At 39.5% G+C, this 13,714-nt stretch overlaps 2 protein-coding genes across 2 annotated transcripts; one reads left to right on the top strand and one right to left on the bottom strand.

Annotated features, from left to right (window-relative positions):
• Window positions 1-6: 6 nt before the first annotated feature.
• LOC136243120 (cryptochrome-2-like) lies at window positions 7-1,895 on the bottom strand. Its single transcript, XM_066034640.1, has one exon. The coding sequence runs from the start codon at window positions 1,650-1,652 to the stop codon at window positions 126-128; it is 1,527 nt and encodes a 508-aa protein (XP_065890712.1). The 5' UTR covers window positions 1,653-1,895; the 3' UTR covers window positions 7-125.
• On the top strand, window positions 1,868-10,691 carry LOC136243125 (eIF5-mimic protein 2-like). The gene is made up of 6 exons (XM_066034644.1): window positions 1,868-2,183; window positions 4,314-4,723; window positions 4,903-5,145; window positions 5,654-5,734; window positions 8,317-8,455; window positions 10,485-10,691. Exons 1-6 carry the CDS (start codon window positions 1,934-1,936, stop codon window positions 10,631-10,633), a joined length of 1,272 nt encoding a protein of 423 aa, XP_065890716.1. The 5' UTR covers window positions 1,868-1,933; the 3' UTR covers window positions 10,634-10,691.
• Window positions 10,692-13,714: the final 3,023 nt, after the last annotated feature.

The raw sequence follows: 13,714 nt of genomic DNA, 5'->3' as shown, positions 1-13,714 counted from the left end.
CTGAAATTAGCGAACTCAATGTGTTAATTAATGGTAACAAAAATACAGGGATATACACATATCAGACACATACATAAAGTAAACAAATTACACGTTTATTGTTAAACACTTGAAGTTGTGTTCTGTTAGTCATTGTAAGCATCCTCCAGGGCATTCATGATGGCTTCAATACGTGCACAGCACAGTTTTCCTTGAGTACACAACTCGACAATAGGTTTGGGGTAGTCTTGACCTATAACACAGCCTGCCTTCTCTTGGACATCAGTAGGAGCCAGCCAAGGAGCGTGGATATATTCTGGTGGATAATCTTTGAGCTTTGGAAGGTAACGTTTGATGTATTCTCCTTGGGGGTCCATCTTACGACCAATCTCGATGGGGTCAAGTGATTCAATGGTGTCACTGAAGAAGCCACTGCAAGAGTCCTGCATCCAACACACTGCAGACACTGGCATCTCATAGTCCAGCATCACATCTTGGAAGAACTCCCTCCCAAACACCCAGCTGACCCACAAATAGCCACGAGTGAGGAAGATGGCAAGACTCTTCCGTGCAATGTAATGTGCCCAACCTTCAGTACGGCATTGAGTGATGATAGCATCAATCCAGGGGAAACCAGTAGATGCTTCTAATATGCGTGTCTCCACTTCCGGCTTCTGGTCCCAGGGTAGTTGAATGCATAGTTTATTTCCAACCATTTGGTCAAACTTGGGAGAATGGAAAGCCACACAATACGCAAACTCTCGTAGAAGTAGATTCTTTGCCATAGTAGATAATAATTGATGATCGCTTGGAGCCACTTTGTTTATCTGGTGAAAAATCTGCCTGACAGAAACACAACCAAACCGGATGTATGGGCTAAGAGAGTCTTTCATTGTGAGCCAACCTTTTAGATTCTTACTCATACCACTGCGTGACTTACTGAACTCAGCCAATTTCTGTAGTCCTACAAGCTCTCCTCCAACAAAACTACCAGTACTCAATGACTCTGTTCCATCAAACCCGAAATCTTGCAGAGTGGGCATCTTGATTTCGTAGGGCAAGAGGCTAGCATCCTCCACAGCAAACAGTTTATCTTTCTTGACATCTACAAGAAACACTGGAGCGAGGGGTCGTCCCAGTGAAGGTAGTAACTGGCGGAAACTGCAATAACTCTCTGGTGGTTTGTTGTTGGATGCACGAGTAATGATGTCTGGTGTAAAGAGGGTATGTGAATACTCCGAGTAGACTTTCACATTGGCTGCTGTACACATCTTCTTGATATAGACATCAAATAGGTGAGACTCATAGCTATTTTGTGAGGCTTGAAAGCTGATACCTTTCACTGGTTTGGAGCGGAACACTTCACCTAAGATGAGTGAAGGGTCACCACAAAACACTCGTAGTGGCCTCTTGTGGTGATTTTGTAGTTGTTCATCCAAGTCGCACAATGACTCGAGAAGGAAGCGCCATACATTGACGGATGGTCCGTCACTGATGGGTGACAGAAATGACGGGTCCAGGATGAACACACACATCAGCTCCCCTCCTGTGTGGTTCAGCTTCTCAAGACATTTGTTGAATGAAGGGTTGTCGTCAAGTCGCAGACAATCAGTGCGGAACCAGTGGATGAAAACTGGTGAATTGGTCGCTTTACTTGCCTTAGTTGACTCCATCCCTAATACTTCAAACTGTGTACTGTGGTGACTCGGCTTTGTGTGATAAAGTTATATGGTCAATCAACAAGGTCGCTCCATCTAAGCACGTTTCACTCTCTAGCGTGACATGTTAACCTCCCACACAGCTCATGAACGAAATGTTAACAGGAACGGGTTCGGAGTTTCTTGTATTGGTGAACTTCACGCGTACACTTCACACATGATTAGCGCGAGGCGCGCTGAGCATACGGCAAACACAGAACACCGTTCGAAAATTTAAGAGTCTACAAACAGAACTCATGGCTAGTTCGACCACGAAATCTCTCCCTACGCTGTCAGGTGCCAGGATAAAGACACGGAAAAGGGATGAAAAAGAAAAGTACGACCCAAGATTATTTAGAGATGAAATCTTAACCGGGTTGAACGAAGCTAAGGACAATTACGAAGAAGCATCTAAATTTCTGGATGTTAAGGGGAACCAGCTGGATTACAGGCAGTATGCGGACACACTGTTTGATATTTTGATTGCCGGGGGGATGCTGTTACCTGGTGAGTCGATAAACACTGCACTAATTTGTTAGAGCACAAGCTGCCCTTCTTGCAAGACGAGTAATGGGAACACAACTATCTTCATACAAATTCACCACGTGTGCCATATTTGACTATGGACCTTATCCGCAATGACGTCAGATGCTTAAAAATGGCTGCGATAGTTGTGGGACTTTGTATGGGCGACTATGGGAGGGAAAATTTTGAACGGTGATATCTCAGCCAAGATAGATGATATCGAACTCTAACGTGCAGGTATAAGATAACTGAATGAATAACAGTCTAGCGTTAGTTTGAAAACCACTCATAAACCGCTTCTACATATTTATTGTAATGTTGTATATAACCATACCTGAGGGTTAGAGCTCGATATCTTCTTTCTTGGCTGAGATATGATCGTTTAAAATTTTTCTTCTCATAGTCATCCATACAAAAGTCCCACAACTATTGCCGCCATTTTATGGCTGTGACGTCATTGCGGATAAGGTCCATTGAAACTGGTACTTCATCCAAAGGTATAGATGTCTGGGTCAGTTGGAAGTACTATTACAAAAACTAACATGGGAGTTGCCTATGCAGTCTCACCACCATTTCCGCTAAGAAATAAACATCCGGACCTGAATAGATGGCAGGTCTCATGGTACAAAATTAATTAAAAGCACTCAGATATTTATACGGCACACACACGCATGCACACACACCAACAAGCAAGTGTAAAATATCAACTGCAAATCATAAACCGTTGAGTGTAAGAATTTGTCTGTTACATAACACTTTAACTGCTGCGTACCTTAAAAAGCAAGGCTACTCTTGGTGATTTTAACAAATGAAACGTGTAGATTGTTCCACAAATACTTTGTTCAAAAGTTATGGCGATAGTTGCTGTTCGTCTTTGCTTTCCTTGCTTCTCAATCAACTCTCGATATAACAAGTGATGATGATAAAATTTTAACCATAGTAGTGTATTAGATGCTCCACTGATTCAGACAAGGGATTGGAAAACCAGCCACAACTGATTAAATCTTTAAGATTTCAAATGAGATTTATAAGATCTCGTGCAGATTATGTAAGTGATCTACAACATTTCAGCCTTGTTGTGGATCCTTCGGATTTAGACTAGAAGCTTCTTGGCTATAGGCTTTAAATTAATACACCTTTACAGATCACATGGTTGGCACGGCACTTTAATCATTCCACGCACTTTTATTTTCTCAATCGTTCATGTTCTTGGTAAAATTCGCTTTATCAATATTACAAGTATAAGGAAAAATTAGGAATTTTAAGTTCGACTAGGAATCCTAGAAAAAAAAAAGAGTTGGGAAACAAGGGAGATCGCCTACACCTGCAGATATACTAGTGGGCATTTAATCCCAAATTCAGTCTGTACCCTTTTTTTCTATGATCCCTAATTTTTCCTTATACTTGTTTCTTTACTTTTTTGTAACATTATTATGACTGGTGAACCCGCATAATGTTTTTGTCCGAACGCACACTCCAACTATTAATTACCAACTAGAAAGTGAAGGAGCCATTGCTCAGTCCGTTACACAGCACTACAAATGAGGAGAAGCGCCTCTGCAATCAATCCAGTTTCAAATATATGTACGATTCGCATGCTCCAATTATCACTACTGACTCGAAAGTTAAGTGGCCATTACGCTTTGCCATCCTGACACCTTGGCAGTATTAATTATGCCCAAAAGTGCCTTCAGTACAACCCTAAATGTTTCCAATAGATTGCTACAAAATTTTTAAAAGTTTATTCAATGGAATTTCTACTGACCGACTAGCTAACTGCCTGCCGGTCTTGTGAAGCTGATTTTTGGGTGATTTTTTTTTGGCCAGAAAAACCCAAATCTCCATGATCTCTAATATACAGCACATCATTGTTCTGTATATGTTGCTTCAGTACTTACCTATAATCAAGTTCCTTATCTAATATACGTTAAGCATATTTGGTAAGAATATATTCATATATCTAGACAAGGTTTTGCACAATTGTGCTTCATTATGCATTTAGGTCACTGAAGATTACCCATAGTGTTATGTCTGGATACAGAATACTAGTATTGTTGTGTTATTATTCTACCTCCTACAGGCTGTAAAGTAAGGTACATTGTTTATTTACAGGTGGAGGAATCAAAGAAGAAACTGACAGACCATACAAGGCTGAAGTGTGTGTGTTCACATGTGAAGCTGATTTAGTGAAGATGAAACGTCATGTGCAGCTCATACGAAACCTCACACGTCGTTTTAAATATTTGACAAAAACATATGAAGAATCAATGGTGAAGATCTTAAAATTTTTGAAAGGGTTTACAATGGAGGAGAGAACCCGATTGGCTGTTTATACAGGACTTGTTCTAGGGGAGGGACTAGTTGCTGGAACCATATTGGCTAGTTTACTCAATGAACATCTTGTTAAAGAGGGGTTGGCACTAAAGTTTCTTACAAAATGTTTTGAGGCATGGTTATCTGAGAGGGACATTGCATCTGTAGGGCAAGCTTTACGCAAAGGAAAACTGGATTTTAAGTTGTTGGTATGTGTGTAGTGTGTGCATGTGTTGTGTGTTTGTAGTGTGTGCATGTGTTGTGTGTTTGTAGTGTGTGTGTGTGTGTGTGTGTGTGTGTAGTGTGTGTGTGTGTGTGTGTGTGTGTGTGTGTGTGTGTGTGTGTGTGTGTGTGTACACGTGATCTCATCCATTGTTTCACTCCTTAGGAGTTCATGCCCCCTCAACAACAGACCTATGAAGCATTTAGTACTCACTTCAAGAAGGAGGGACTAGATCAGCTTGTTCACTACCAGTGGCTGCAGGGCGTTAAGAAGCACAAGAACAGACTCCGGCGACAAGTTGATGATAAGATGAAGGACAACGATCCACCCATGATCAGCGAGATTATTGAGCTGTGTCAGGATTATAAGAGCACCAGTCCTCTCACTGACAGTGATGTTGTGCTAGTGGTGAGTGGGTGGGGCTCCCTGGATCACATGATTCATTGTGTAATTAATGTATTGGGTATTGCCCTAAAATATTAGAATATCACTTCTTTTCATTAATTAGGTCTGATACACTTTGTTGCTGAGCATCATTTGTTACATAAATTTGCCAATTGAGCTAACCGTATGTTTGTGTTGAACATGTAGCTTTGTGTCCTTGTCAGTAATATGTCCTGAGCATAGTCACAGCATGTACACATGTTATTGTGATAATATAGGTGTATGTACATGAGCTTTGAGTGTTGTACATTGTACACTGTAGTCTTCACTACTGTGTTCTTTATTTGGAACGTATTTCACTGTATATGTGACCTAGTCTGGCAAAAGAAGGCCTACTAATTCACACATGTGAATACTTGATAACTGATAATATAGATACTGGTGGTTCCTTGATGTGTAACTTGGAGACATTGTTGTATTCTTTATTTGTCCACTGTGCATTGTGCTCCTTACAACACATGTTGTCCTACAGTTGTGGCGTAGTGTAATGGATGCCATGGACTGGAACAAGAAGGAGGAACTGGTTGCTGATCAAGCAAGAGTCCACCTGAAGGTGAGCAGGGATGTGCCCACAGTGGTCGGCAGTGGTCGGTACCGACCACCACTTAAATAAAATAGCCACCACTACCCCAACCACTACAGATTCACCTCTGATATACAAAGTTAAGGCCCCACACAACTTTTCTTGACCCAACTTTATTTCTTGTAGCCACCACTACTCTAAACCTGGGCACATCACTGGGTGAGCTATGATAACATCATCACACGCAGGGAGGGGGGGGGGGGGCTAGCATTTGTCTGTGTGTAGTATGATGTGTGTCACTCTGAGCGTGTAGTGTGTGTAAAATGGCCAACAGAAAATATATTAGTTCAGTATTCAACAGACGATCAATGGTGACAATCAATCAAATGGTAATGAATAGTGGGTTATTATAGTGTCCAAAGTTTTCCCAGTGTTGTTACAAACTTTAGCAATCAAAGACAATAGCCTTTTTTTTTGTTTAACTAACCAAGTTATGTAATTACTTCCTTCACTTTGCTAACAACTCAGTTCCCACTGACTCCTACGAAACTTTCATTTTCTTTTAAAACAGTTGAAACTTTTGTACCACTGTATATGCATTAGGTGTAGTCTTCCTCTTTCACTCATTGCATTTCAACAACCCGTCTTTGAGTTACAGAAGTTGTATAAGTTGTTGTTCATAGCTCTGTAGTTAACGAAGCCACCCGTGATAATTCTAGTGCCAGGAGAATATGGTGGAAGGAAGTGCACAATTGCACCAACTTCTTCAATCATCTTGACTATACTACTTAGATGATGAATGGAACAGTTATCCATTATTGTGGATTTTTTCCATCATAAGGCAATAAGCAAGGAAAAGGTGTTTTTCAACAAAGCTATAAAAGACATCACCATTGGTTACACTTCGCACAACATTCACATCTAATAAACCATTCACAGACATAAAAGCTATGCCAGATAGGTGATCTCCTCTGATCAAAACCTAATGACTCACAATTGGCTTTCCTCTCATGCTGTAGCCATAGCGCCGTAATGTATTTCTTTGATCAGTTCCAGTCTCATCAAGAAAAATCATTTCAGGGATGTAAATGGACACCTCTGATACATACTGTTGCCTCAAAAAATCATCCCTTTGTGTAGCAGTGATCCTCAGCTTCTGTCTTGTAAATCCACTCTTGCAAGAATCTACATATGTTTTAAATGTGAATGTTCACTGACAATGAATTTAATAGTTCCTCCTGTATTTCTTGTAATTTGATTCCTGGCCTTCCCATTGCAAGATGCAATGTAAGTAACTGAGCGGGATCTGTTAGCTTTCTAGAAGCTCTATTTGTTGGATATTGTAGTTTGCTTACAGTTCCAGTGCTGAGAAATCGTAAAATCCTACAAATGGTAGATTGATCAATGTTTAAATTCTGTGCGATTACTGCATCACCAGTGCTTCTTTCTGCCAAACGATTCGCCATCGTAAGTCTTCACTATATGCATGCGATCGTTTACTTTCACAAGATGCCATTCTCAATTCGCGTACAAAGACCAGTGTTTGTGCCAATAATTGAACTGTAAAGTAATGCGTATGTGTGTACGCTTTAAATTACGGATTTGCAAGAACTTTGCAAATCTGTATCAATGGTAATGTATTGGTCATTGAAGGCAACATTACACTCTGCAAGCCACGTCTTATTTCATCACAATCTAACCACAACATTCCACTACCTTAAACGACAGGGCCTATTGCTAAGACACACAAACACAACTTGGCAAACAGTGTGAAGTGAGCATGAACCAGTAACATTTCAACTAGCACAATTAAACAAAGTGCACACAACTGTTGCATCATGTTGGCTGTCTGCCTTTCTTAAACTAACTGGGAGAAGTTCTGGATCCTTGCTGGTAAACCTGAAGGCTAAATTGTACTAGAATGATGCGCAGCTTTTCCTACCATTGTCCTTTACTTTGTCTCACACTACATGGTTACAACTATAGTTTGCATGCGTTGAGCTGGATCCTCAAAAACATTTAATAACTCATGGATGATGTAATTACACACAATCTTGAAATTCGGCTAGTTTTGTAGCATGTGTGACCTGCTAAATATATTTCAAAATCTTTTCTGTGTGCCTGTTGTTGACACCTTCACCATTAATCATCTGGTTGGGTAAAAGTTAATTCTCTTGAGAAAAAATCCACTTTTCATTTTTAGCTGTTTTTCAGGATCCAGCTCAACTTGTACATACTATATGGTGGGGCAAATGAGATTAGTGATGGAGCTTTCAACAGTTTGTATTTATTGCACGATCACACAATAGTATTTTTATCATGATACTTGGTAATTGAATTTTAATGAATCACTAAAATTAATGTCTTGCTATAAAACCTGTTATACAATGTCACGATCAGACGTGATGTCATAATATAGAGGGCTATAAAGCCTAAAGTGGCAACACTCTCCATACAGCAAAAATGGTGTTTGGAAACTAAATCATGTCTGTTGTTCACATCAGAAGCTCGCATGATGCTTAGAGGTTCCTGATCATGCACATGATTGTCTTGTAGTATTGTCTTGTTTTCCATGGCTAAGTAGTCAGCCATTTTTTCATCATCTCCCACAGACCTACTGTGAACTATTCCTGCCATTCTGTGAGCAAGGTACAGCACAGTTGACACTGATCATCAGGATACAGGAATATTGTTATGAGAATGTCAACTTCACTAAAATATTTCACAAGATACTCATCCTGTTGTATCGAAGTGAGTCACTGTGGGTACTTGTTAGTAGTAGCTCATTGTCCTGTGTGTTTTTGGTACCAAAAATTGTGTTGTGGATTATTGTCTGTGAATGTGTTGTTGGTACAACTATAACTGTGAGACGATAAAAAATTAGTTTTTTAGCTGACTTCAAATTGAGGGCTTTATCAAGGATAAAAGTTCAAATCTAGTTTCATACATTGTTACCTCTGAAAGAGGCCACAGGCAGTAATACATGTACAAGAAGTAACTGCTGTCTTGGCCATTACATTATACTGTGCATGCCTTGATCGGATCTCATCATTAGCCAGTGAAATACAATCTGGTGACCTTCCATTGCTAAGTTGTATCCAATTCATAATATGTTGCTATTATGTACTACCAAACAAAACCATCAAAATACACTGCAGTTATGTGACTATGGTTCCAGTGATGAATTGTCTGTTTACTCTGTTTCACTTTGTTATAAACTAGTTTTGATGTGTGGGCAAGCTGTTCTAACAACTTGCTTGCAATGTTTTGATCAAGTCTACCCTAATATGGCACACAGAGGACTCTTTGTTCAAAGTCATAAATTAGTCTTGTTACATGTTAATAAACTGGCTTAGTAAACATGTATCTATTTGTAGTGCAAGCTCTTGTGTTACCAAAGCTAAAGTATAGTGTATACCATATTAGGTGTTACGTAAGAAGGAACATAACGTAAGACATTTGTAAATCACAATTTGTTTTATTCCATTGCAGTATCTCCCATCATAAATGTAGAGTTTACCCAATGAGTGATCATGGCTAAAAATTCTTGTTGTGCTCCAGTTGACTAATGGGCAGGACTGACATATGCACAAACAGACAGACAGCTTCATGGTCACACGTCATTTGTTAGGATAGTATTCTAATAGAGCAGTCACTGTATGGGTTAGAATATTACCTTTGTGTGTTGTCCCATAATAAAGTGAATCAAAGTCGCTCTTTAAATGAATTGAGCTTATATTCATCTTCTTGACAATAGGTAACATAGTTCAGCTAGTGTGGGACACAGTGTGTCTGGCAAGGGTTGGTATAGCCATGTGTGTGCCCCACAACCACTAAAATGGGGATTGGTTTGAGATAAGGTTAATATGTAAAGGCCACACTAATGAGTAACTCATAGAATACTTGACAAAGATTTCCATTAATCAAGGACTTGTGTTTTTGCCTATTTGGTAAGTCAAGGAAACTGCAGAATCATTTGCTTTCGTGTTTTTCACAAACTGGACAATCACAATGGCATGGTTTGATCTTCCATTCAAAGTGGACAGCAAACAACTAAATATCATGAAATTTTCAAATTGCACATTTTCATGCGAGCATGTCATCATTCAGAAGAGGTTGAGCACTCTCTAAGCACCACTAAAACAAATTATGCAGAATTCATTTTATTGAGGAGGGTAGGACGTCAATCTCAGTATAATGCACTGAAGCATCATTGTTCCGCTAATAGAATACCAACATGACGAGTGACAAGTCTGGTGAAGTTGCATGCACCAAACTGCTACTTATTAATTCCACTCATAACTCAAGTGATTTTTAGAAAACTAATACGTTGCCTTGAAACTTTGAAGCCCGATCCTAATATCTAATGAACCTCAGTGAACCTCAGTGAACCTCAGTGAACCTCAGTGAACCCTCCGTCGTTTTTCAGTTTTGTATTGTGACTATTGAGGGTCATGTGAAATACCTAATAAAACAATGCAATTAAGGCAAATAAATTTTGGTGGTGCTTAGAGCACGTTCAACCTGGATTTATGGTGCAACATGCACTACGGTAGAACCTCTCTATTGCGGACATTTTGGGACCCAGAATTTTTGCTGTAGTAGAGGTTTTCCTCTTTCAGAGATAAAAAATGTATTAACCAGACCTGTTGGGACCGAAATTTTTGTCCTTATTATGGAGGTTTTTTTCTGTTGTGTCCTTGATTCGGGGAGTTTGTTAAGAGAAGAGGTTCCACTGTAAATTGACACCAATTACATTATCTCTCCACACCTCCCATAGATGACATCATCACAGAGCAGGCAATACTCAAGTGGTACACTGACGCTCACCTGCCGAAGGGGAAGAGCAACTTTTTGGAACAGATGAAGGAGATGGTTGATTGGTTGAAAACTGCTGAGGAAGAGTCAGATACTGATATGACATCATAGTGAAGTATTTAGGGAATTTGTGTTAAATTTGAAATACACTGAGTTGTCTTATCTCTCAGGTTGTGTTGTCATGGTGAATGTTCTACTCCTTGGTGGTGGAGGGTTGAATACATAAAATAGCATGCTTGATGGTACATGTAGCAAACAATATTCCTATCGGCATGACCACTGATTGAATGTTCTATTAGAGTAATTAATGGAACTCGACACATGATAAAATCTGAATAGTCAGTTACATTGTCTTATTGCATAGCTAGTGAGCAAGAGATTTGACTGCAAATAGAGTGACAATTAATATCAAGTTGACCCTGTTTAATACAATGGTTGTCTGAATGATACATTACAGTGCAACACTCTACAGCAAATCCTATTGCTTACCTTCCCACTAACAACTCTTGGAAAATAAAGATTTTGGTGTCTAACTTTTATATTGTAGCAAAACAATTGTCGTCATAGGTCATTCAGTGAGTGGATGGACCAACCCTGTGTCCTCAGTTTCAAGTGTCAATACATGCTGTATAGTTAAGTGGTAAAAATACAAACTGTGGCTAGTATACATACAGTAAATTATGGAGTTACAACACGCACACACAATAATATTATATTTACACTTTTACAATTCAAAAGAGTAACTAATGCCACATAGTCTCATGTAGATAAACAGATTACATCAAATGTACAGATTGTAAGTGTGTGCTCCAATTAGAATAAGATTATCTTGTTCTCCATGTCCTTGCAACAGATTGGTCACTTTGTCCCCACATAGCTGACAGGTGCCATGGCCACATAAGAAAAAAGAAAACAGTTTTTCCGTCTGTCCCAGCAAACTGGACACTGCATCTAGTAGAAGAGATTATGTAAACATTAATCTACGAACACACTAATATTTTCCTTCATGTCTTGCAGTTGAGCCTGCTGACAATAGCTACCCCTCACCAATTACATCTACTTATTTAAACTACATACATAGCTTGCTACACTGCTCCTCTAAGAATACCGTGACTGCTCTATTAGAGTCTCTCGGTCTTGACTGCTCTATTAGAGTATCTCGATCTTGACTGCTCTATTAGAGTATCTCGATCTTGACTGCTCTATTAGAGTATCTCGACTCGAGTAAGAGACTTCCACAAAAAGAGAAGGGGATTCCATGGAACCCTTTGAACCCCCCTGGATCTGCCCCTGTATACTGCAGTATAGTGACTGACTATGGTGATACGGTACTCTATAAAAGTTAACGTAGTTTTTTGATTGATATTTAAATTTACAGGAATGTAATTGACTGGATAAATTATATAACATTTCTCATAAACACACATACTCACAAACACAAATTAACACACAAGTGCCCATCCAGGCCCACCCTTGGTTATGCCACAGTGTCAGCAATATGGAACAGACTTAACTGTATGACTGACACCTCATTGCCAATGCAGATACCTAAGACCCACAATCACAAGTCAGCCAAAATCAACCACCAAGACACCTCCCCATGCAAAAAGTTCCTCAGAACTTTGCAAGGTCTTTTTTTGCATGGCCCAAGACATACACGCGCACACACCTCTTTCACTTCTCTGATGACTGCCGATATTGATGGGTACTTGTTGACTGATTGGTATTCTACACTGTACACATTTTCTCATTAGTGATGAACATGACCCACAGGCTACCAGGTGACCACATGGCTTGAACATCACACTGGCCATGTTTACTGAACACACGTACCAAACACTCCTCTATCTGCAACAACACAATAACAATTGTAAAGAAACAGACACGTAGTCTACAACAAGATCCCCCACCAAATATTTTTATCATGCTTGCTCTATTAAATGCCCATCTTGCTGCGTGTTTGTACTGGTTCTTTACACTGTAGACATTTCTTCACTCGGGAGGCACAGATGAAACAGGTCACAGCCACATGAACCAAACAAAGTGTCCCATCATTGTCACTACATACCATACACTCTGTAACCATGCACCTCATCATCCTCATCGTCATTGGAAACAGGATTAGTGCTCGATGCTTTCTCTTGCATTAGTGTTGTTTGTGAACTACTACAGTGGGAATTAGAAATACCTTAATAATCACAAACATTTGGTGAGTTTTATGCAAGGTACAAATCGGCAAGCAGCAAAGAAAATTTTTTGGATATTTTACAGCATACAAGAATTAAACATGACAAAATAGTACAAGCTTTATGGTACTATGGACACCTTGGGGTTGACCAAATTCCTACATGCTAAGGGATACTATGGGATCATTACCAAATGTCCAGATTATACAGATGTCATTATTAAGGTGTTCACATTTCAGTTTTTATTCTATTAAAATTGCAAGCCACACTTAAATTTCTGCATACGGTATACCTCACCCATAAACCCACACACCATATATGGTAGTTAACTGGTGCACATCAAATAGAGTACCTGGCATAGTCACACTGACACTTGGTCAGGGTCTTCATCAGGTGAGGGTCGGTACAAAGGTCCACTGCTTGTTGGCCTTGCAAGCTAGCTCTTAGAGTAAAGGTCAGCTCTATTGGAGACAAGGAAACAAACGATGGATGCACTGTTCTTTTCTGTTGAACTGATCATCACCTGAGGGTGGAAATGACAAATGATATGGTGAAGCTATGATGAAATGTGATTAAATACTTGTTTTGACATGATTTAGGCTTAACCAACCACAAAAATTAGAAGCCAATTCTTTCGAAAAAAGGTTCTAGATTTAAAACATAGTAAGTGATATTTACAGCACTAGGGACCTGTGTGCCTCTAGATTTTCTGGAAGTAATATTCCACTAGGGAATTAATACAAATGTACACTACAGTTAGAGTTAGTCTATTACTATCATGATCTGTGATACCGTGTGATGTTGTAATGCCTCATACAGTGGGTGATCACCATTCTTGTCTGTTATATTCACTGATGCTCCCTCATTGAGGAATAGCTACAGGGGTACAATAACACCATATTTGTCATGAAGAATGCAGAGCCACAATCAATTTACCAGTTATCTTACCCACACAATTTGAATGTGTTGTCACTCCACAGCAAGATGTAATGGAGTTTGTTGTTGT

Source organism: Dysidea avara, chromosome 13 (assembly GCF_963678975.1).
Source record: "Dysidea avara chromosome 13, odDysAvar1.4, whole genome shotgun sequence".
Classification (NCBI taxonomy): domain Eukaryota; kingdom Metazoa; phylum Porifera; class Demospongiae; order Dictyoceratida; family Dysideidae; genus Dysidea; species Dysidea avara.
The sequence above is the reverse complement of the archived record's forward strand: the minus strand, read 5'-3'. Positions and strand labels throughout refer to the sequence as shown.

Excerpts from the sequence above, each read along its gene's own strand:
- LOC136243125 (XM_066034644.1), top strand. The coding sequence starts at position 1,934 with ATGGCTAGTTCGACCACGAAATCTCTCCCTACGCTGTCAGGTGCCAGG. Across the intron at positions 5,146-5,653 it reads ACAGTGATGTTGTGCTAGTG|TTGTGGCGTAGTGTAATGGA; the intron begins GTGAGTGGGTGG and ends GTTGTCCTACAG. Across the intron at positions 8,456-10,484 it reads ACTCATCCTGTTGTATCGAA|ATGACATCATCACAGAGCAG; the intron begins GTGAGTCACTGT and ends CACCTCCCATAG.
- LOC136243120 (XM_066034640.1), bottom strand. The coding sequence starts at position 1,652 with ATGGAGTCAACTAAGGCAAGTAAAGCGACCAATTCACCAGTTTTCATC.